Genomic DNA, 25,454 nt, shown 5'->3' on the forward strand with positions numbered 1-25,454 from the left:
ACAACATAATGCAACCTTCTCTAGGCTTTTGACTTAACAAAGGTCCTCTTTTAAAAACTTTCTCCTAACTACATATTAATATCTTACATATATTATGGTGTGTGAACGTATAATTAATATGTAACTCTATACATTATGTTATATAAAACCAAAATGACTATATTAACTTACCATCCCACTGGAATTATTTATTCCGTTCATATTAATTTTTGTTACAAATCTAACTGACGGAGGAGCTTCTGGGTATTTAGGTCCACATTCTACTTTCAGACTATATATTCTGTTTTCATAATTTGTCTGGAAGGCAAAAAACAAAAGGACAATCAAAATAACAATACCTAAAATATTAATGTCTAAGTGCTAAAAAAAGGAAAGTATAATATGAATGTACATAAGACAGTGTTTATGATTAAGAATTTATTTTTCTACATTCAAATTTATTTCACCTATATGGTGAAAAAAATGCAATAAGCATACTTAAAAATTGAGATTGTACAAAATTAATTCCATGAGATTTTACAAAATTAATTCTACAATGTATTATCAATATGATCCCAACTTGCTTTTGTGATAAAAATGATGCCTGTAACAAATTAGAAGGAAGAAGGAAAAACGAAAAAGCAAACCACTTAAATTTAGATTTTGCTAAAAAGTTTACATTGTAGAGGGAGGGGCTACTTGAGACTTGTGTCAAACATATATGAAGGTTTCTGTTTTACAGAACAGTTCTGCTTATTCCTATTGTCCCAGAATTGACTATTAATAGTGCCTCCTTTCATTCTCAAAAGGGTCTTGTTGGATAACAAATTATATGATTATCCTACTTAATATGGCAATCAATAACTTCCAGCAAAAGAGAAAACCCCATATTATACCATTTTGCAGTAATAAAACATAATTATTTTATGTCCCGTTAGTTATACTTACGTTGCCACTTCATTAATTTTGAGGTTCATTAAATTCCATTATCTGAATTCAGAGATACAATGGCAAACTTTATGTTTACACATCATTTTCAAATAGGTATCAAACTTAAAGCTTCTAGATTATCCAGGGCTTATTTTCATGCCTATAAATTAACTCTTGTTTCTCCTATGGCTTTTGTTCACTTGGTTAACTTATTAGTGTACCATTAAAACAGTAAAGTAAAAAATAAATGAATCCTCACCTTGACTCAAGAGAGTAAAAGGAAAAAAAAATTGTTTTAAAGAGAATTATAATTATTGAAACTTTAAATTTTCTAAATTATAATTAAAACATAAAAATATATACATAAATAAATGAAAGTGAAAAATTTAATACCTGCTGGCTGCTGTATAAGACCAGAGAGGGAGGAAGCTAATCAACCATCTACAGATCTCACCTACTAAAACTGATCCCATCCCCATAAACAAGAGCTATTCAAATGGAGGTCAGATTTGCAGTATTAAACTACTCTAATGTAAAACCTATGCAACAATGTTATATGTATGTTACTAAATATTTCAATACTTTAAGAAAAAAAGAGCTATATAAAACTCATCTGAGATTAATAGCAAGCAAATATTAATAATATCCCCAGCACTTTCAATATATAAAAATGACTAAAATCAGATAGATCTCATGATTATCTTGGCTGCGATTCTCCAATCTGGATGCATATCAGACTCCCCTATGATACAGCAATTCTATTCCTAGGCATTTACCCAAGCGAAATGGAAACAAACATATGTTCACAAAAAGACTTCTACAAGAATGCCCATAGCAGCTTTATTTGTAAACGCAAGAAAGTAGATTAAATCCAAATGTCCATAAAAAGAATTGATAAACACATTGTGGTATATCCATACAGTAAAATACTATTCAACAATAAAAAGAAACACACTCCTACTACCTGAGATAACACAACTGAATTGCTCAGACTTCATGCTGAGTAAAGACGAGAACCGTAAGTATACACACTACATGACCTTCCTTATCAAAGCTCTACAACATGCAAATCTCTCAGGTGTGGGAAAGGGCACAGGGAGCTTTCTGGAATGATGGGAATGTTCTGTATCTCAGTAGGGGTAACAAGCTACATTTGTCAAACTCATGGCACATCTGTGCATTTCACTACATGTAAATTCTACCTCAATTCCTTTTAAGTTTAAAAAAAAAAAAAACCCAAAGCTCTTTTCTGAAAGATTTTATGTAAACAAAAAAAAATTTAATCCCAAAGTTAGCCTATTAATCTAATCCAATTCTTACAGTAAATATCACCCTAACTTCTGACACTTTTGATTTTATCCCCTCTAAATTTTAAATTAACAGGCTGGGCGTAGTGGCTCATGCCTATAATCCCAGCCCTTTGGGAGGCCAAAGGTGGGCAGACTGCCTGAGGTCAGGAGTTCGAGACCAGCCTGGCCAACATGGTGAAACCCTGTCTCTACTAAAAATACAAAAATTGGTAGCACACGCCTGTAATCCCAGCTAGTCGGGAGGCTGAGGCAGGAGAATCATCTGAACTCGGGAGGTGGCGGTTGCAGTGAGCTGAGATCATGCCACTGCACTCCAGCTTGGGTGGCAAAGCAACACTGTCTCCAAAAAAAAAAAAAAATTTTTAATTAACAGCCAAGTTTTTCTGTTATCTTAAAAGCAAGTGCAAAAAAAAGAGGAGAAAAACAAACTAATATTTATTAAGTCAAGTACTCAGGTATTCTATTATCTAATCATTATTTCACTTAATTCTCACACTGTTTCTATTTTAAAGATGGGGACAGTACCTTCATTTACATATGAGAAAACTTGAAAAAGTACTAAACTCTAGTGACAACAAATATTGCTTCAGAAAACTGAACACAAAAACATAGAAAAACAAAACTGCTAATCATATAAATCCAAATAAATATTAGAACAACATAAAAAATGAGGGATCTGGCTGGACGCAGTGGCTCACGCCTGTAATCCTAACACTTTGGGAGGCCGAGGCGAGCGGATCACCTGAGGTCGGGAGTTCGAGACCAGCTTGACCAACATGGAGAAACCCCATCTCTACTAAAAATACAAAATTAGCCGGGCATGGTGGTGCATGCCTGTAATCCCAGCTACTCAGGAGCCTGAGGCAGGAGAATCACTTGAACCTGAGAGGCAGAGGTTGCGGTGAGCTGAGATAGTGCCATTGAACTCCAGCCTGGGCAACAAGAGCGAAGCTCCGTCTCAAAAAGAAAAAAAAAAAAAAAAGAAAAAAAAAGAGGGACCTTAGTCAATGAAGTACAAAAAATAAAAAACAACTGGCCAGGCACAGTGGTTCACACCTATAATCCTAGCACTTTGGGAGGCCACGGCAGGTGGGCCATTTGAGCCCAGGAGTTTGAGACCCATCTGGGCAACACAGTGAGACCCCCGTCTCTACACACACACACACACACACACACACACACACACACACAAATTAGCCAGGTATGGTGGTGTACCCCTATAGTCCCAGCTACTCAGAAGGCTGAGGTGGGAGGATTGTTTGAGTCCAGGGGGTCCAGGCTGTGAGGTGTGATCGGGCCACTACACTCCAGCCTGGGTGACAGAGTGAGACTATCTCAAAATAAAATAAAATAAAAATAAAAAACAACCAACCATGTAACATGTTAAAAGTCTTCCTCCTCTCGACTGGGTGCAGCAGCTCAGGCCTGTAATCCCAGCACTTTGGGAAGGCTGAGGCGGGCGGATCATCTGAGGTCGGGAGTCTGAGACCAGCCTGACCAACATGGAGAAACCCTGTCTCCACTAAAAATACAAAATTAGGCCAGGCGCAATGGCTCATGCCTGTAATCCCAGCACTTTGGGAGGCCGAGGCAGGTGGATCACAAGGTCAGGAGATCGAGACCATCCTGGCTAACACGGTGAAACCCCATCTCTACTAAAAATACAAAAAATCAGCAGGGCGTGGTGACGGGCCCCTGTAGTCCCACTACTCAGGAGGCTAAGGCAGGAGAATGGCATGAACCCGGGAGGCAGAGCTTGCAGTGAGCCGAGACTGTGCCACTGCACTCCAGCCTGAGCGACTGAGCAAGACTCCGTCTCAAAAAAAAATAAAAATACAATATTAGTCGGGCGTGGTGGCACATGCCTGTAATTCCAGCTACTAGGGAGGCTGAGGCAGGAAAACCGCTTGAACCTGGGAGGCGGAGGTTGCGGTAATCTGAGATTACACCATTGCACTTTAGCCTGGGCAACAAGAGCCAAACTCCGTCTCAAAAACAAACAAACAAACAAAAAAGTCTTCCTCCTCTCCTGGCTAGATGTAGATACTCTACCCTGGGGACAAAATTGTTCTCAACATCGCACCTTCTAAGGAGAAAACAACTGTGGTAAGACACCAATTCCTGCCTGTTTTATGAAAAGGCAACTGAATATGCCCGCTGTGACCTGCCTTCAAGAGAACTGAGAGGGTGATGCAGAGAAGATCATCAGGTGGTGAGCAGAGGCCAGCTCCAGAAGAAGCCTGTGCCTTTACAGGGTACACCCCTCCTACCTCTGCCTGGCACTCAAAGGAAGTGAGGGGGTCTTTGATGAAGTTCAAGACATACTATCCCAAAATATGGCACCTTGGCACTTAAGAAAACAGCAGAAGCAAGGTTACTCTTACCTTACCTTTGCCCCCTTCTCCCCTGAAGCAGACCCTAAAATCTAGCTGACCTCCCCATGAAGTAGGTCATGAGAACCACTCCAAAGGGGTCTTGTCTTATGCCAAGAAAGGAATGAAATCCAAAGACACAGGAATAATGTGAACAAACAGGCCCTGGTAAGTTCCCCCAGTTTATTACCTAGTGTGTTACCATCAGATCCAATCACGCTGTTGCATCACTGTCCACTCTTCATCAAATTTAGCATAAAAAAACACAGGTTTCCCTGTTTCTTTGGGTCTTCCTTTCTGAATGTTCCCATGTCATGTAAAACTTAAATAAATTTGTATGCTTTTCTCTGCTTTTTATTATAAGTGCCTCAGCATGAAGCTTGAGACAGGTGAGGAAAAGCTATTATGACCTTTTCTCCCCTGCAGCTCCAAAACCACCACTCACAGAGAATGGAGGACCGCAGTAGCATTTTGTCTGTGTGCCCTGAGAGGGGAGAGAGTTGCTTCACCCCCACCCCAGTGGACGGAGTTTGCTGAGGTTCAGTGACACCAGGAATGGCAACTAGTTGGGGCATCCTGCAGGGGACCCCAACCAGGTGAAAGACCAAGCAGGAGCCAGTCCACCACAGCTAGGAACTGTGCTGTGGGTCAGCCCACAAGACCACTGATGAACTCAACACAAGTTCCAAAACATTCTTAAAAAATAAAGTCTGCTTCAGGCAGTGGCTGGAGAAAAACCAAATCTAAATAATTTCAAATTTATATTCTACCAAGTTCTGACTGTTAAATCTTCAAATCAGTAAGTCAGAATGTTCATCAATTATAAGCGCTTTTTTTAAACCAAACAGACCATAGTAATAATGTTCACAGGCAGTGAAAATCAAGGCTTTCATTATATATACCAAGTTATAAGGAACTCTATCCATCAATATTACATTTCCTTCCTCAAATGTCTTCAGGAAAAAATAGAGCAAGGGAGTAAACAGGGAGCCTATCAGCTTAGGAGTGTGCATGAATTTTGCAAAGGAACACCAGAAAACAACATAAAACATACACTAATTCATTCTCTATAATTAATGTTGCTAATTACCTGATACATTTCTCTTTTGTAATAATCAGGAGGGGCTGGGTGCAGTGGCTCACACCTGTAATCCCACCATTTTGGGAGGCCAAGGCAGGTGGATCACTTGAGGCCAGGAGTTCGAGACCAGCCTGGCCAACATGGTGAAACCCCATCTCTACAAAAACTACAAATATAAGCCAGCAGTGGTGGTGCACACCACCTCAGGAGGCTGAGGTGGAAGGATCTCTTGAGCCCAGGAGGCTGAGATTGCAGTATGCTGAGATCGCACCACTGCACTTCAGCCTGGATGACTGAACAAGATGTTGTCTCAATAATAATAATCATCATCATCATCATCAGGAGGAACTCTAAACTCTACCCAAGAGCAAAACAGTTAAAATGCTCTCATCATAAGGTAGCAACCAGTATACAAAACCAAAGACTTAAAAAACTCTTCAAATGTGTTCTCTTTCCAACAAGCCAAAAACATTACAGAGACACATTTCAAAGATTCACTGCAGGGAGTGCAGTGGATGGGACCATTAAGTAAGGAATGCAATGTAAAAAAAAAAAAAAAAAAAATCCCAAGCTAGGAAAAAAGACTTTGAGTAAAAATAAAACTTCATAAACCCAAGAAAGACAAAGTACAATGCGCCAGCTGCCAACCATACTAGAAAAAAATGTACAAATCATAGACTTTTTATAGATGAAGAAACTGAGACCTACAGCATTTCTATGGCATGTGAAGTGTCAGAGGGCAAATAGCAACATGCACTCAATGCAAACCAATTTAGAAACCCTCCGGTTCACACAAGAGGTAACATGTTACGTCAAAATGACTGCTCTCCCAACATACCCCCTCCATTTCCTCACCTTTTCTCCTCTCTATCTGGAATGTTCTCCATCCCCATTACCACCTTCTGAAATCCTACCAGTCAGTCCTTTAGGGCTCATTCCAAAGGCAACTTCCTCCACTGTTCAGCCTTCCTCAATTATTCCAGCTAGAAGAAACATATTCTAAAGTCCCGTAGTGAACTTGCTCTGTCATATTTAGAATCTGTCATTTGTACTGATTTTTTCTCCTTTACTAAACTGCAAAACTTTGATGGCAATGACCATATCAACCTTCCTCCCCCCAATCCTCTACATAATGGAGCATTATATCCTGCATGTGGGAAGTATCAATACATGTAAACAAAATAAAAAGGAACTATTTTAGAAGTTACCATAATTGCTTATTTTAATATCAATAGTATAAAATTAAACGTTAACTTTAAAGCAACAATAAGTATTAATAGAAAAAATATAATTTATAACACTGACCCTTGGTGGCCCAATAATCATGCCTGTCCACCTTGTAAGTGTCATATCTTCATCATCTTCAAGGCCCCAGCTAACCGTACCATCGCCTACTCCTTTTTGTCCTTCTTCGAGTTCTTCCAACAAGCGAAAATTACGAGGAACTTTAACTCCTATACAAAAGAACGTCAGTGTAAATGTAAAAAGCTCGTAATTATAAGAGCTACACGTATTTAAATTCAGCTTTTTCCAAATTAACCTCTATAAATTATTTCCCAAAAAGACAAAATCCCCTTTAAAAAGCATTCTGCTCCAGAAAATGCTGAATCTAATAACCCCTCAAAATGAAAACGCTAAAGAAAGCACTGTACCAAACATTAACAGCAGTAGACAACATGTATATAAATTCCTCATCAATTTTATACTGACATAAGTCAATCAACCATAAGGAAATCGTTTTCCCTACTTGACGTTCCTGTTACAGCCAAGGACTCTGCACCAATCAAACAGGCATGCCCAGAAAGTTCATAAAAGCCAAAGTTCATTAATATATACTCTCTAATGATTTTTAAAGAGTAGAATCATGTTCCATCTTAGAAAGTGCACCAGAAGGTACTGTCTTTTAGAATCCTGAAGCAGTCCCACCCAACCTGTCTCAAAAAAAAAAAAAGAATGAGGAGTGAACCTTCATGTGAGGGGCATGTGAAAACAGAATCTGTCAGAGAGTAAATAGACCATGGACTTCTAAAGCAAATTCACACATCAAAGTTCAAATAATGGTGCAAAACCACCTCCTGTGAACAACTGGCTTGGCTTTCAGTATGTCTCTTTAAAGAAAACATTATCATTTTATATGAGTTTCTTAAATGCTATTGGTAATATAGAGTTTAATTTTATGCACCTTAGATAATACATTTTTAAATGTGTTTGTGAGATTTTCATGGATGCTTTTTCATGGATGCTTTTACCTTAGTAAGGTAAATCCTTTGGTAAGGATTTGACTTTGGGAAGACAGAAAACCTTTCAAGTAAAATGAATAGGCTTATACATAAAGAAACTTCTTAATGAATTTAAAAGTGATCCTGTGAAAAACATAATTCCAGTGACATGGATGTCTAAATTTAAAAGAGTGGATACGGCTGGGCCTGTAATCCCAGCACTTTGGGAGGCCGAGGTGGGCAGATCACCTGAGATTGGGAGTTCGTGACCAGCCTGACCAACATGGAGAAACCCCATCGCTATTAGAAATACAAAATTAGCTGGGTGTGGTGGTGCATGCCTGGAATCCCAGCTACTCGGGAAGCTGAGGTAGCAGAATCGCTTGAACCCGGGAGGTGGAGGTTGCAGTGAGCCAAGATCACACCATTGCACTCCAGCCTGGGCAACAAGAGCGAAACTCCGTTTAAAAAAAAAAAAAGAAAAGAGGGTTTACACAAGTAAAGTGTGTCTGCTTTTTAAGAGTGTATTCAGTTTAGGAAAGGGAGTCAAAATTTGTACTTGATTTCAATTTATTGTTATCTGAAATTGAAAGTATTCCTACCTTTTTTTGCTTTCATGTATATGCAAAGGTAAATATTTATTAATCAAACCTTATAAATTTGAGGTTATTTTAGCCTGATTTCTCAGAACTTTTAATTTGTCTATCTGTGTAGAAATGGGTTTACTAAATATTTTTAGACAATTTCTTAAGTATCTACTTTTATTTGCATACAGTAAGTTAGGAAAGACATTTAATGTTCCTCATACACCTGCTGTGTTATTTTGTGTGTGTGAGACAGAGTCTCGCTCTGTAGCCGAGGCAACCTCCACCTCCCAGGTTCAAGCTATTCTCCTGCCTTAGCCTCTCAAATAGCTGAGATTACAGGCATGCGCCACCATGCCCGGCTAATTTTTGTATTTTTAGTAAAGATGGAATTTCACTACGTTGGCCAGACTGGTCTGGAACATTTAATGTTTCAGAGGCGGAGGCTGCAGTGAGCCGAGATCGCACCACTGCACTCCAGCCTAGGCGACAGAATGAGACTCTGTCTTAAAAAAAAAAAAAACAAAAAAAAAGGTCAGGTGCAGTGGCTCACGCCTGTAATCCCAGCACTTTGGGAGGCCGAGGCGGGCAGATCACGAGGTCAGGAGATCGAGACCGTCCTGGCTAACACGGTGAAACCCTGTCTCTACTAAAAATACAAAAAATTAGCCAGGCATGGTGGCGGGCGCCTGTAGTCCCAGCTATTCAGGAGGCTGAGGCAGGAGAATGGTATGAACCCGGGAGGCAGAGCTTGCAGTGAGCCGAGATCGCACCACTGCACTCCAGTCTGGGCGACAGAGCGAGACTCCATCTCACAAAAAAACAAAAAAACAAAACAAAACAAAAAAACCCAGCCTGGCCAACATGATGAAACCCCATCTCTACTAAAAATACAAAAATTAGCCGGGCATGCTGGTGCACACCTGTAATCCCAACCAGCTACTTGGGAGGCTGCTGCAGAATCGCTTGAACCCAGGAGGTGGAGGTTGAAGTGAGCCGAGATCAAGCCCCTGCCTGGGAGACAGAGCTAGACTGTCTCAAAAACAAAAACAAAACAAAAAAAGAAAAAACAGAGGGGACACTTTCCTAGATTTTAAGACTTCCTCATCAGCTAAAGAAATCATTAAATGTGAAATTAGTGCAGAAATGGACAGACTAATGAAAAAGAAAAGCCCCAAAGCAGACATATCATATATGAAAATGTGCTTTTTAGTAGAGGCAACACTAAAAGTCAGTAAAGACACTAGAGGCATGACAACCAAATGCAACCTTGGTATCAGGAAAAATATTATTATCGTTATTTTGCTTTTAAGAACAGTAGTGGTGAAATCTGAATAGGGCTAGTAGGTAATAGTCCTTTATCAACATTAATTTCCTGATTTTGATAATTATATTGTAAGAAAATGTCCTAGTTGAAGTATGTAGGGGTGAAGAGATAGTATCTGTTAACTTACCCTTGAATGGTTCCCCCAAAAAACAAAATCGAATGTGAAGGAAGCAGGGAAGAGAGAGTACACACAAGAGCAAACAAAAATGTTAAACACTAACATTTGATGGATCTGCATGAAGGTATATGGGAATCCTTCATACTACTTACATAACTTTTCTGCAAATCTGAAGTTATTTCAAAAGAAAACAAACAAACAAACAAAAAAAGTAGAAAAGGCTGGGCATGGTGGCTCACGCTTGTAAACCCAGCACTTTGGGAGGCAAAGGTGGGCCTATCGACTGAGCCCAGGAGTTGGAAACTAGCCTGGGCAACATGGCAAGACCCCATCTCTACAAAAATTACAAAAATTAGCCAGGTTTGGTGGCTGGCACATGCCTGTGGTCCCAGCTATTCAGGAGGTGAGGATCACCTGAGCCCAGGGAGGTCAAGACTGCAGTGATCTGTGATCACACCACTGAACTCCAGCCTGGGCCACAGAGTGAAACCCTGTCTCAAAAGAGAAAAAAAAAAAAGTAGGAAAAGTTAATAGTGTTGGAACATTTTACCAGTATGAAAAAATAAAATTAGAACCCAATCTGATCTCATAGTATACATAAAAATCAATTATAGGCAGATTAAATGAAGAGACAAGCCACAGACTGAAAAAAGATATGCATAACATATAGGAGACAAGAATGTTATTCAAAATACAGAAATAATTCCTCCTAGAAATCAACAAGGAAAAGAAAACCCTAGAGAACAATGAGAACATATTAGGAATAAAGTTTATAGAAAACAGTAATGACCAACAAACATAAAAATATGTTCAACCTCATCAGTAATCAGGGAAATCATAACAGCTTATTCTAGCCACCAAACTGACAAACATTAAGTCTGATCATTCTTGATCTGGGCAAAGATGTAGATATTAGAAGTTCATTCACTGCTGCGATTAGAATAAACTGGTATAGAAGCTATAAACAAGCATGGTTTTTATATGTATGTACATATGTAGCAAAAAGTATAAAGGTGTTAGTGGAAAAGATATTTAAAAATCAGGGGTCGGGCGAGGCACGGTGGCTCACGCCAGTAATCCCAACACTTTAGGAGGCCAAGGCAGGTGGATCACCTGAGGGCAGGAGTTCGAGACCAGCCTGGCCAACATGGTGAAACCCGTCTCTACTAAAAATACAAACCCGTCTCTACTATTCTCCTGAGGCAGGAGAATCGCATGAGCCCAAGAGGCAGAGGTTGCGGTGAGCTGAGATCACGCCACTGCACTTCAGCCTGGGTGACAGAGCAAGACTCTGTCTCAAAAAAAAAAAAAAAAATCAGGATTATTGGGCCAGGTGTGGTGGCTCATGCCTATAATCCCAACACTTTGGGAGACTGAGATGGGCAAATCACTTGAGTTTGACACCAACCTGGTCAACACAGTGAAACCCTGTCTCTACTAAAAATACAAAAAACTCACTGGGTGGCTGGACATGGTAGCTCACGCCTATAATCCCAGCACTTTGAGAGGCTGAGGCAGGTGGATCATTTGAGGTCAGGAGTTCAAGACCAGCCTGGCCAACATGGTGAAACCCCATCTCTACTAAAAACACAAAAGAATTAGCCAGGCATGGTGGCGTGCGCCTGTAGTCCCAGCTACCTGGGAGGCTGAGGCAGGAGAATCACCTGAATCCAGGAGGTGGAGGTTGTAGTGAGCCAAGACTGCACCACTGCACTCCAGCCTGGGAGACAGAGCGAGACTCCATCTCAAAAGAAAAAAAAAAACAAATTAGCTGGGCATGGTGGTGGACACCTGTAGTCCCAGCTACTCAGGAGGCTAAGGCGGGAGGATCACTTGAACAGGGAGCAGAGGTTGTAGTAAGCCAAGATCACGCCACTACACTCCATTGTGGGTAACAGAGTCCGACTCTCTCTCAAAATAAATAAATAAATACAAATAGTAAAAATCAGGATATTGATGACCTCTGGGCAAAGAGAAAGTGGCCTAGGACTTAGAAGTGAAAATAGGACTTTAAATGTACTAGAAATGTTCTGTTTCCAAAAAACAATCTGAAGCAAGAATTTATTAGAATGTGAATAGCGAGGGTGGGTACATGTGTATTCACATATTTTTCTGGTGTTTGAAATATTTTATTTAAAAAGAAAAGGGAGGATTGGGCGGGTGGAGCCAAAAAAGGCGTGGGGAGGACATTACAAAAGAGAGAGAATGCTGGGCAATGTTTGGGGACTGCAACTGAGTATGAGAGCAAAGAGTCAGAAATGGCCTGGAAGGGCACCCTTAGCAATTCAGCCTTTATCTGCAGCAATGAGGATTCAGGGAGGGGTTTCAAGCATAAACTTCACTTTGCTGCAACGTGGGAATGAATGGATTGGGAGGTAAGAGGAGGAGAAAAGTATCAGCTGTTATAAAAGACCAAGAAACAGGATGATCAGGGAAGAAGTGTTAAGCACTCAGTTGACTGAGAAAGTTGTGGTTGATTTTACTATTGTAATTCTTTGGTTTTATTTATTTATTTCCATTTTAACAGCACCAAATGTCTACTGTGAGCCAGAGAATTGTGGCTAGGCCCCTGATCTAGCTGTGATAGTCAAAGTCCTGCTCTTGTGGAGCTTAAAGTTCAGCAGGGCATTAAGACACAGAAACCACGATTAGAGAAGGAGAAGCCTAAGAAGGAGATAACATCAGAAAGTGAGAGTTTTGCTCTACTAAGAACCTAGCCAGATGACTGAGCAAAGTGTTTTCTTTTTATACTTTGCATACTTCGACTAAACTGCATCAGTGATGTACACACAACTTTTTGTCTACCCCAACATATCTCAATGACCAACACACAAGAGCCTAGCACAGGAAGGCAACCCACTGCCCTGGGGAGAAGAGGCGAAAGAAAGGAGAAATCCTATCACTTTGCTTCCATCCCCAACCTCTATCCCTAGTCAGAATCCCTGCTGAAACACATTATTTCTAAAGCCTTACCCTTTCACAGACTGATTCTAAAGGAAACAACCTATCCCTGTGATGCCCAAAATGTCACTTCCTAAAACTTCATAACCTATATATATATATATTTTTTTTTTGAGATGGAGTCTTGCTCTTGTCGCCCAGGACAGAGTGCAATGGCACAATCTCGGCTCACTGCAACCTTCACCTCCAGGGTTCAAGTGATTCTCCTGCCTCAGCCTCCCGAGTAGCTGGGATTACAGGTGCCTGCCACGATGCCTGGCTAATTTTTGTATTTTTAGTAGAGACAGGGTTTTGCCATGTTGGCCAGGCTGGTCTCAAACTCCTGACCTCGTGATCTGTCCGCCTCGGCCTCCCAAAGTGCTGGGATTACAGGCGTGAGCCACCGCGCCTGGCCAACTCATATATATTAACTATCTGTCATGAGTCAAGAATCTGGATACCACAAATACCCTGAGATTTGATCTATACATTCTATGCACACAATGAAACATCACATGTACCCCCACAAAATATGTAAAATATTATGTATCAACATCAATTGAAAAAATATTTTTGAGTCGGCCGGGCAGTGGCTCATGCCTGTAATTCCAGCACTTTGGGAGGCCAAGGCGGGTGGATCACGAGGTCAGGATTTCAAGAGCAGCCTGGACAAGACGATGAAACTCCATCTCTAGCCTAAAGATACAAAAAATTAGCCAGGCATGGTGATGCGCGCCTGTAATCCCAGCTACTCGGGAGGCTGAGGCAGGAGAATCACTTGAACCTGGGTAGCAGAGGTTGCAGTGAGCCAAGATCGCACCACTGCACTCCTGCCTCAGCGACAGAGTGAGACTCTGTCTCAAAAAATATATATATATTTTTTTGAGTCAAGAATCATTACACTCTATACCAAATTAAAGATGGACAACAAATTCTTTGCTATTCCTCCCACTAATAGGTGAAGTCTGATTTTCCTCCTCCTTTAATATTCCTTCATTTCATCTGGAGCACTACTTAAGAACATCAGACATGACCCTATCCTAAGAAATCTTTTTTTTCAATTGGCCAGGTGTGGTGGCTCACACCTGTAATCTTAACACTTTGGGAGACCAAGGTGGGAGGATCGCTTAAGCCCAGGAGTTCAAGACAAGCCTAAGCAACATGCAAAACCCCATCTCTACAAAAAATGCAAAAATTAGCCAGGCATGGTGGTGCACAGCTGTAGTCCGAGCTGCTCCGGAGGCTAACGTGGAAGGATCACTTGAGCCTGGGAGGTAGAGGCTGCAGTGAGCCATGTTTGTTCACGCCACTGCACTCTAGCCTGGGTGACAGAGTGAGACTCGGTCTCGGAAAAAAAAAAAAAAAAAAATTAAAGGCAAAGGGAGAAAAGTAATAATTGCAAGGTATACAACTTTCAATTTGTTTTTTTTTTTGAGACGGAGTCTCACTCTGTCACCCAAGCTACAGTGCAGTAGCATGATCTCAGCTCACTGCAACCTCCGCCTCATGAGTTTAAGTGATTCTCCCGCCTCAGCCTCCTGAGTAGCTCTGGCGTAGTGGCATGCACCTGTAATTCCAGCTCCTGCGGAGGTCGAGACAGGAGAATCACTTGAACCCGGGCCCAGTCTCAAAAAAAAAAAAAAAAAACATATATATATATATATATATATATATATATGAAAAACAATAATTTTAAAATATGTATTATGATTTGACTTAAATGCTACTTTGTGAAATTTCCCCTCAGGACAAAAAACCAGGGTGCAGAATGCCTGCAGAGTGCTGTGAGCCATCCTCCCCCTCCAGGCCCAGGCGCACCCCTCCTCCCCTTGAAGCTGCGCAAGCCTTCCTACCTGTTTTATCAATAGAATAGGGAAGCAGTGGCAGGGCGAGGTGGCTCATGCCTGTAATCCCAGCACTTTGGGAGGCTGAGGTGGGTAGATCACCTCAGGTTAGGAGTCTGTGACCAGCCTGTCCAACATGGTGAAACCCCATCTCTACTAAAAATACAAAAAAAAATTAGCTGGGCATGGTGGTGCACACCTGTAGTTCCAGCTACTCTGAAGGCTGAGACATGAGAATCGCTTGAACCCGGGAGGCAGAAGTAGCAGTGAGCCGAGATTGTGCCACTGCGCCACAGCCTGGGCGACAGAGTGAGACTCTGCCTCCAAAAAAAAAAAAAAAAAAAAGAATAAATAGGGAAGCAGCAATGCTAAGGCCAGTTCTGGCACTCACCTTGTAAGAGGAATGCTAACTTCTGCTTTCATTCTTTTGGAAGCCAACCATCATGTAAGAATTCTGAACACCCTGACATCACCGGGATGTGAGGAAGTCCTAACTGGCCACCTGGAGAGGCTGCAGGGAGGGGGAGCAAGGCGTCCTGGGCAACAAGCCTATCCCTTCACCAGCTGATGCAACCACATGAGCGACTCTAAGTGAAACCAGCAGAAGAACCACCCAGTCAACTCCCATATTATGAGAAAAAAATCAATCATTGTTTGAAGCCACAAAGTTTTGATGTAATTTGTTACACAGCAATAAATAAATGAAGGGAGGGGGGTTGGAAAAGCAATCTGAACAAAAACGTTTACTTGGCAGTGCAAAATCTTAAGAAGCCAATTGGTATACATTCAGGCAAACTATGTCACATAATTTAAAATATTATATAAAGTCATTTTAAACTACATGAATTATATTAATTGTGTATAAGTTAAAAAAAAAAGGTGGGTGGGGGAGACCTAATAGCAACACATATATTTTGATTATAATTATAAAAAAACTCTCATGTATACATCAGTATGGATCCAAAGACAAACTACAATTAACTTTTTAAATTCACTGGGAGTGAGGAATCTTTAAAAAAAAGAAAACAGGGCGAGTGCGGTGGCTCACGCCTGTAATCCCAGCACTTTGGGAGGCCGAGGCAGGGGGATCACAAGGTCAGAGGAGTTCAAGACCAGCCTGGCCAACATAGTGAAACCCCATCTCTACTAAAAACACAAAAAAATTAGCCGGGCGTCGTGGTGGCGGGAACCTGTAATCCCAGCTACTCGGGAGGCTGAGGCAGGAGAATCGCTTTAACCCAGGAGGTGGAGGTTGCAGTGAGCCAAGATGGCACCACTGCACTCCAGCCCAGTGACAGTGCGAGACTCCGTCTCAAAAAAAAAAAAAAAAAAAGGGAAAAGAAAACAGAGGTCAAATATTAAGACAGAATAAAAACAGTGGTTACCAAGGTTGGAGCTGGAAAGGAAATAGGGAGCTGTAGATCAAGGGATACAAAGTAGCAGGTACGTAGGATGACAAGTCTGCAGATCTAATGAACAGCATGAGGACTTTCTTCTTCTTCTTTGCAACAGGGTCTCCCTCTATTGCCTAGGCTAGAGCACAGTGGCTTAATCAAAGCTCACTGCAGCCTCATCCACCTGGGCTCAAGCAACCCTCCCACCTTAGCCTCCCAAGTAGCTGGGACTATAGTCGCATGCCAACATGCAAGGTAATTTTTGTATTTTTTTGTAGAGACGGGGTTTTGCCACGTTGCCCAGGCTAGTCTCGAACTCCTGGGCTCAAGTGATCAGCCTGCCTCGGCCTCCCAAAGTGCTAGGATTATACATATGAGCCTGCACCCAGCCATAAGGACTTTTAATAAGAGTTTGCTATAGTCACGATTTTTGCTCTTGCTACAGGGAGGAAAAACAGGCAACTGTAAGATGATGAATGTGTTAATTTGACTCACTATAGTAAACATTTTACTATATATCTCATAACATGATATATATACCTTAAATACACACAATAAATTTTATTTAAAAAAAAAAAAACAAGAAATGAGCCAGGTGTGGTGGCTCATGCCTGTAGTCCCAGCACTTTGGGAGGCCAAGGCAGGAGGATCACTTGGGTCCAGGTGTTCAAGACCAGCCTGACCAACATGGTGAAACGCCATCTCTACTAAAAATACAAAAATTAGCCAGCGTGGTGGTGAAAGCCTATAATCCCAGTTACTCAGGTGGCAGAGGCAGGAGAATCGCTTGAACCTGGGAGGCAGAGGTTGCAGTGAGCTGACATCACACCACTGCACTCCAGCCTGGGCAACAGAGAGAGACACTGTCTCAGGAAAAAAAAAAAAAGGAAAAAGAAAAAAAAAATCACTGAGTCTTTTTGCCTTGTAAAGTTGTTAGAATATCTGAGGACACTAAGAAAAGTCAAGTCTTTTCAGGCAAATGAGTCCTTCATGCGATAACTTTACTCTGTCTTGTGCTCTGGATGGTATGCCCCTGCTCCTTTCAAGGCATCCTCAGTGGAATTCCTTGCTGCGTGGGTCTGCCATCCTATCTGCTTTTAACATTCATCCAGCAAAGAAATGAGTATGAATCATAAGCCCCACCACAGTTCTACACTCAGGAAAATTGTTCCAGAATCCTAACTGAGCCCATAACCCCCACTGGCTGTTTCAAAAACATCAGTTACAACCCCGCTCTCAAGAACACTATTTGTTGACATTAATAATGTCAATAATGTAGCCGGGCGTGGCGGCTCACGCCTGTAATCCCAGCACTTTGGGAGGCCGAGGCGGGCAGATCACGAGGTCAGGAGATTGAGACCATCCTGGCTAACACGGTGAAACCCCGTCTCTACTAAAAATACAAAAAATTAGCCGGGCTTGTTGGCGGGCGCCTGTAGTCCCAGCTACTTGGGAGGCTGAAGCAGGAGAATGGCGTGAACCCGGGAGGCGGAGCTTGCAGTGAGCTGAGATCGCGCCACTGCACTCCAGCCTGGGGGACAGAGCAAGACTCCGTCTCAAAAAAAAAAAATAATAATAATAATAATAATAATGTCAATAATACACAATTATTGACATCAAAGCATATGCTGAGGTGTGTGTGCATGTGTGTCTGTGTGTTTGTTTTGAGACAGGGACTCTGTCGCCATGGCTGAAGTGCAGTCGTGCGATCATGGCTCACTACAGCCTCAAACTCCTAGGCTCAAGAGATCCTTCCATGTCAGAGTAGCTGGGACTGCAGGCATGCACTGCCACACGCAGCTAATTTTTTAAATATTTTTAGTAGAGACAAGGTCTTGCTAGGTTGCCCAGGCTGGTCTCAAACTCCCAGGCTCAATGGGTCCTCCTGCCTCAGCATCCCAAAGTACTGAGATTACAGGTGTGAGCCCCATGCCCAGCTACACTTTTTCTAAACTTTAAATTTGAAATACATCCATCATTCAGACACTGTGAATTTATACAAATAGATTTAATATTAAAAATTATATTTACATAATTCACCAAAAAAAAATCAGAAGGTAATATTCTTTTGCTGAAATGAAGGTTTACCAGATAAACCAATTTTCAACTTTAGCCTCTAAAATATTTCAAAAAATTGTATGAGATTAAAAATATATTTCAATAGAATACATTTAAGTTTAAATTGATCACAATTGCTTAGTATTCAGTTAATAAATGAGAACACGTCAGTATGTTTGTAGAATCCAGTATTTGAAATCTATTATATATTCACCTCAATGTGGGCATCTTAACAGTTTTTTTAAATACTGTCTTTCATCAAATCTAAGACAGCATAACCAACTACATGATACCATAATTTTAAAAAATTTAAAAACTCTACCAATTAAACTATAACATATATATCCACTTTGGATATTTCAATGTGTTTTAGAATTGATGAAATATAGCAGATAAAAATGTAATTCATAAAAACAAAATTTACTCACACCTGCAATCCCAGCACTTTGGGAGGCCAAGGCGGGTGGATCATGAGGTCAGGAGATTGAGACCATCCTGGATAACATAGTGAAACCCCCACCTCTACTAAAAATACAAAAAATTAGCCGAGAGTGGTGGCACACACCTCTACTCAGGAGGCTGAGGCAGGAGAATCGCTTGAACTTGGGAGGCGGACGTTGCAGTGAGCCAAGATCACATCACCGCACTCCAGCCTGGGTGACAGAGCAAGACTCTGTCTCAAAAAAGAAAAAAAAAATTCAAGTCAAACTTCATACATCTGAAGCATCTGTACTACACTTTCAAACAAGTGGAAAAACCTCTGGATTAGAGGATTTGCAAAGTATCTCAATGCTGTGGTGTGGAGAATACATTACATACAGGAGAAATTAATCATACTACTGTTACTCTTTAGGTTGTAACCAAAACCACCCTGCCCCTAGCCACTGCCAAAAAATCACCACCTATATGGAGAGTTTATTTAGAATCTATTTGTTAGACACTAACTCAGCTAGATAAGGGGAAAATAAGCGGCTTCATGATTTTAGATTTAATGAATATATATGAACTGAAATATTCTTTTAGTAGTTTTACTTCAGAAAAGCAAACTAAAAATAAAAGTGAAATATTACAATCTACAAAAAGGAAAGGCTAAGGTGGTTTTTTTTTTTTTTTTTTTTTTGCGGGGGGGAGGGTTTTGTTTGTTTGTTTTGAGACAGAGTCTTGCTCTGTCACCCAGGCTGGAGTGCAGTGGCACCATCTCAGCTCAGTGCAACCTCTGCCTCCCGGGTTCAAGTGCTTCTCCTGGCTCAGCCTCCCAAGTAGCTGGCATTACAGGTGCCTGCCACCACACCTGGCTAACTTTTGTTTTTGTGTTTTTGGGTTTTTTTTTGTTTTTTTTTTGTTTTTTTTTTTTTTTGAGGCAGAGTCTCGCTCTGTGGCCCAGGCTGGAGGGCAATGGCACAATCTCAGCTCACTGCAACCTCCACTTCCTAGGTTCAAGAGATTCTCCCGCCTCAGCCTCCCAAATAGCTGGGACTACAGGCCTGTACCACTACTCCTGGCTAATTTTTGTATTTTTAGTAGAGACGGGGTTTCACCATGTTGGCCAAGCTGGTCTCAAACTCCTGACTTCAAGTGATCCACCCACCTCAGCCTCCCAAAGTGCTGGGATTACAGGAGTGAGCCACCATGCCCAGCCAGATTTTGTTTTTTGTTTTTGAGACAGGGTCTCGCTCTGTCGCCCAAGCTGGAGTGCACGATCTCGGCTCACTGCAACCTCCACCTCCTGGGCTTAAGCAATTCTCCCACCTCAGCCCCACAAGTAGCTGGCACCACAGGCGCATGCCACTACATCCAGCTAATTTTTCTATTTTTAGTAGAGATGGGGTTTCGCCATGTTGCCCAGGCTGGTCTCGAACTCCTGGGCTCAAGTGATCTGCCCGCCTGGGCCTCCCAACATGCTAGGATTAGAAGCGTGAGCCACCGCGCCCAGCCTGAAAAGCTAGGTTTTACCTGAGTCATTTATTTTTTCATTATTTAATCCCTGACATAGAAAGAAACTGTACCACAGAAAATGATGACACAACAGGCACTAGATAAACACCTGGTGAATTTATGGCAAATGTTTGCTTTTAATCTTTCTCTCAATATGTATAAACTGACAGCAGATGTTGCTGATACTGAACACAGTATCCTTTCCCCAGGACATTACTATCTAGTGGGGAAGACAACCATGTAAGTGAATACATCCAAATATAATGCAGTAAGTTACTGCAGAAGATTTCACCTGGATACACTACAGATATCCCAATGAGATAAGCCAACGAATGTAGCAGTTACTTCACATTCTCCAGTAAGGTAGCTAAGAATGTTTATTGCAGAACTATCAAGGGAGACTCCTTTTAGAATACACTAGGGAGCGGAAGAAAGTTAAGTAAGCTAATATATTCTGGTTCCTCTCTAGTTTTAATTTCTAAGTAAAATTAGGATGGCATGCACTTTAAAAGATGTGAGGTCTTCTGACAGAGACTATTAAATGGGCATAACTGCTCACCTGTGAGTCCAGGAAGCTGTAGCTGGCTTCCACAGTCAGAAAGCCATATTAAGCAAAATAAACAGATATCTCTCCAAATCACTGTTTATGAGGTAAAAACTTGAGAAAATTAAAGACTTCTCAATAACATAAGTATTTCCTCTGAGGACATAACCGTTTACATCAGTACTGTTTAGTAAACAACAATCAATAATTTAGGTAGCAGACGACAAAGGCATGAAGAGCAGTACACCAAGCAATGCACTGTCTGTACTTTTCAAGAACATTCCAATCCATAAATTGAAAAGCCTCTGGCATAATTATACTACTTCCAAAGAATAAAACTGTTTACAGTATGCGTGGTGTCTGGCTATCGAACTTTTTTTACTGAGATTAAACCTCACCTGGCAAGGTGAGCTCAGACTCCTGCCCTTCTGTCATACAGTAATCACAACCAGAGCATCAACTAGAACTCACAGTACTTCATCAGGTTGTTTTTATTCATTTATATTTTAGTTTCTGACCATATCCTGCATGAAACATGGTTCTCTGATGTTTGTGTGTTCATTTTAGAGATAGGGTCTTACTCTGTTGCCCAGGCTGGAGGGCAGTGGTACAATCATGTCTCACTGCAGCCTCGAACTCCTGGGCACAAGTGATCCTCCTGCCTTTGCCTCCTGAGGAGCTGGAACTACAGGTACACACCATTGTGCCCAGCTAATTTTTTTATTTTTTTTTTAGAGACGGTCTCGGTATGTTGCCCAGGCTGCTCTCAAACTCCTGACCTCAAGTGATCTGCCTACCTTGGCCTCCTACTGCACCTGGCCTGAAACATTATTGTTTTTAAAACAAAGTACCAGCTACATACATGATGAGCTACATACAAAAAGCCAGAATCTGCGTTTAAATGAAGTAGAAAAAAATAAATTGGTCTTCATCAAAATTTTAAACTTTTGGGTTTCAAAGGACAACATCAAGAAAGTGAAGACAATCTACAGAATGAAAGAAAATACTTGCAAACCATACATCTGATAAAGGACTTGTATCCAGAATATATAAAGAACTCTGATAACTCAACAATAAAAAGACAAACAGCCCAATTTAAAAATGGGTAAAGGGGTCGGGTGCAGTAGCTCACACCTGTAATCCCAACACTTTGGGAGGCCGAGGTAGGCAGATCACTTGAAGTCAGGAGTTTGAGACAAGCCTGGCCAACATGGTGAAACTCCGTCTCTACTAAAACTACAAAAAAATTAGCTGTTGGTCTGGGCACAGTGGCTCACGCCTGTAATTCCAGCACTTTGGGAGGCCGAGGTGGGCAGATCACCTGAGGTCAGGAGTTCGACATTAGCCTGACTAACATGGTGAAACCCCATCTCTAATAAAAATACAAAATCAGCCAGGCATGGTGGCACATGCCTGTAATCCCAGCTACTTGAGAGGCTGAGGCAGGAGAACTGCTTGAACTCAGGAGGCAGAGGTTGCAGTGAGCCAAGATCGTGCCATTGCACTCCAGCCTGGGCAACAAGAACGAAACTCTGTCTCAAAAAAAAAAAAAAAAAAATAGCCGGGTGTGGTGGCACACACCTGTAATCCTAGCTACTCTGGAGGCTAAAGTGGGAGGATCACTTGAACCTGGGAGATGGAGGTTGCAGTGAGCCGAGATCACGACACTGCACTCCAGCCTGGATGACAATGCAAGACTCCAGCTCAAAAATAAATAAATAAATAAAAATGAGTAAAGGGGCCGGGCACAGTGGCTCATGCCTGTAATCCCAGCACTTTGGGAGGCCAAGGCGGGCAGATCACGAGGTCAGCAGTTCAAGACCAGCCTGGCCAACATAGTGAAACCCCATTTCTACTAAAAATACAAAAATTAGCCAGGCGTGGTGGTGGGCACCTGTAATCCCAGCTACTTGTGAGGTTGAGGCAGGAGAATCGCTTGAACCCGGGAGGCAGAGGTTACAGTGAGCCAAGACCACGCCACTGCACTCCAGCCTGGACAAGAGCGAGACTCTGTCTCAAAAAAAAAAAAAAAAAAAACAAATGAGTAAAGAATCTGAATAGACATTTCTCCAAAGAAGATATATAAATAGCCAGTAAAGGGCCAGGTGCAGTGGCTTACACCTGTAATGCCACCATTCTGGGAGGCTGAGGCAGGTGGATCACTGAGCCAAGCAATTCAAGACCAGCCTGGGCAACATGGTGAAACACCATCTCTACTAAAAATACAAAAATTACCCAGGCATGGAGGCGCATGCCTGTAGTCCCAGCTACTCAGGAGGCTGAGGCAGGAGAATCACTTGGGTATAGGAGGTGAAGACTGCAGTAAGCCAAGACTGCACCACTACATTCCAGCCTGGACAACAGAGCAAGAACCTGTCTCAAAAAATTAATTAAATAAATAAATAAAAACTAGTAAGCACATGAAAAGATACTCAATATCACTAGTTATCAGGGAAATGCAAATCAAAACCACAATGAGATACCACTTAACACCCACTAGAACAGCTAGAATCAAAGTCAGATCAATAAGTGTTGGTAAGGATGTGGAGAAACTGGGACCTTCATATACTGCTGGTAGGAATGTAAAATGGTCTCCTTTTGGGGCGGGGCACGGTGGCTCATGCCTGTAATCCCAGCACTTTGGGAGTTCAAGGCGGGGAGATCACTTGAGATCAAGAGATCGAGACCAGCCTGGCCAACTTGGCAAAACCCAGTCTCTACTAAAAATACAAAAATTAGACGGGCATGGTAGCGCAGGCTTGTCATCCAAGCTCCATGGGAGACTGAGGCAGGAGGATCACTTGAGCCCAAGAGGCTGAGGTTGCAGTGGACTGAGATCACACCACTGCACTCCAGCCTGGGCAGCAGGGCGGGACTCCGTCTCAAAAAAAAAGAAAAAAAAAGAAGTCTCCCTTTGGAAAACAGCCTAGCAGTTCCTCAAACAGCTAAACATAGTTAACACATGACCCAGCAATTCCACTCCTAGGTATCTACTCAAGTGGGGGGAAAAAAAAGTGTACATAAATGTTTACAGCAGCCTTATTCCCCATAGCCAGATGGTGGAAAACACCACCAACATGATGAATGAGTAAACAAAAATGTGGTGTATCCAATGCAGTAGAATATTCTTCAGCCATAACAACATGTAAATACTGATAACATGGTACAACACGGATGACCCTTAAAAGCATTATGCTAAGTGAAAGAAGCCAGTCACAAAAGACCACATAATATATGACTCTACACATATGAAAGTACAGAATGGGTAAATCTACTGAGACAGATTATAGTAGTCAGGGGCTGAGGTTTGGAGGTGTAGAGCAGTGAGAGCTAAAGGGTACAGGGTTTCTTTCTGAGGTGATAAAAATGTTCTAAAATGACCACAGCTGCATATATCTGTGAACATGCCAGAAATCAGTGAACTGTACACTTTAAATAGACAACTGTATGGTATATGAATTATATCTCAGTAAAGCTGTTTTGAAAAAACAGCTCCCTGAAACCAAACTCAATATTCATTTACATCTCCATCCACCAGAAGTTCAGCTTTCTTATGAAGCATCCCTCAAAGGTGTGGTCAAATCCTAAAGGAAACTGGCCCTTTTCCATAGAACTTTAGATTTTAGTAACCACTTCATAAGCCCTAGAGAGAAGAAGCAGCCCGGGTTACATAGCTGTTGTCCAATCTTCTCAGTCCCAAAACTCCTGGAACCAAGTTCTTCCTACCTGATAATATATAGTCTTATCTAGAGGCAGCCTACTTGGGGAAGTAGGTAAAAGGAAGAATAAAATGAAAAAAAAAAAAAAAAAACAGAAAGGAACAGTACTAAATGTTCTAAAGGGTCACTTTAGGAATAACAGCTGCAATACTGAAATGTTTAGGATAACTCATCATGTTGTAAATTCTACCCCGATACAGAGACAAGTTTCTATCAAACATTTACAACACTCCCAATAACCTCCCTTTCCCTCCCCTCCCTTAGATAAACCTGAGATAGAAAATCCAGAGCCGGGTGCAGTGGCTCACGCCTGTAATCCCAGCACTTTGGGAGGCTAAGGCAGGCGGATCACGAGGTCAGGAGACCATCCTGGCTAACACAGTGAAACCCTGACTCTACTAAAAATACAAAAAAATTAGCCAGTCGTCGTAGCGGGCACCTGTAGTCCCAGCTACTCGGAAGGCTGAGGCAGGAGAATGGCGTGAACCCGGGAGGCAGAGCTTGCAGTGAGCCGAGATCACGCCACTGCACTCCAGCCTCGGCAACAGAGCAAGACTCCATCTCAAAAAAGAAAAAGAAAAAAAGAAAACAAAAAAAAGAAAATCCAGATTTAGGCCAGGCATGGTGGCTCACGCCTATAATCCCAAAACTTTGGAAGTCCAAGGCGGGCGGATCACTTGATGTCAGGAGTTCAAGACCAGCCTGGTCAACACGATGAAACCCTTTTCTCTACTAAAATACAAAAAAAAAAAAAAAAAAATCAGCTACGCATGGTGGCACACACCTGTAATCCCAGCTACTCAGGAGGCTGAGGCAAGAGAATTGCTTGAACCCTGCACAAGTTGCAGTGAGCCGAGATCGCACCACTACACTCCAGCCTGGATGACAGAGTGAGATTCCATTTCAAAAAAAAAAAAAGAAAAGAAAATCACAGATTTATAAGAATCACCGGCCGGGCATGGTGGCTCACGCCTGTAATCCCAGCACTTTGGGAGGCCGAGGCAGGCAGATCATGAGGTCAGGAGATCGAGACCATCTCCTGGCTAACACGGTGAAACCCCGTCTCCACTAAAAATACAAAAAGTTAGCCGGGCATGGTG

General features: G+C 41.8%; 1 protein-coding gene across 2 annotated transcripts in view; it reads right to left on the reverse strand.

Moving 5' to 3' along the window:
- UBE2V2 (ubiquitin conjugating enzyme E2 V2) overlaps positions 1 to 25,454 on the reverse strand; it is a 54,206-nt gene that overhangs the window by 11,731 nt on the left and 17,021 nt on the right. Inside the window, exons 1-3 of one of the 2 annotated variants that reach the window (XM_058444117.1) lie at positions 15,096 to 15,114; positions 6,978 to 7,126; positions 172 to 297 (exon numbers count right to left, since the gene is read on the reverse strand). In XM_058444117.1, the coding sequence (XP_058300100.1) occupies positions 172 to 297; positions 6,978 to 7,022 (171 nt within the window). In that variant the 5' untranslated portion in view covers positions 7,023 to 7,126; positions 15,096 to 15,114. Of the gene's footprint in view, positions 1 to 171; positions 298 to 6,977; positions 7,127 to 15,095; positions 15,115 to 25,454 lie in introns of those variants that run through there. The other variant, XM_032759815.2, reaches the window with a different exon arrangement.

This window comes from Hylobates moloch, unplaced genomic scaffold (genome assembly GCF_009828535.3).
Source record: "Hylobates moloch isolate HMO894 unplaced genomic scaffold, HMol_V3 SCAFFOLD_9, whole genome shotgun sequence".
Lineage (NCBI taxonomy): Eukaryota > Metazoa > Chordata > Mammalia > Primates > Hylobatidae > Hylobates > Hylobates moloch.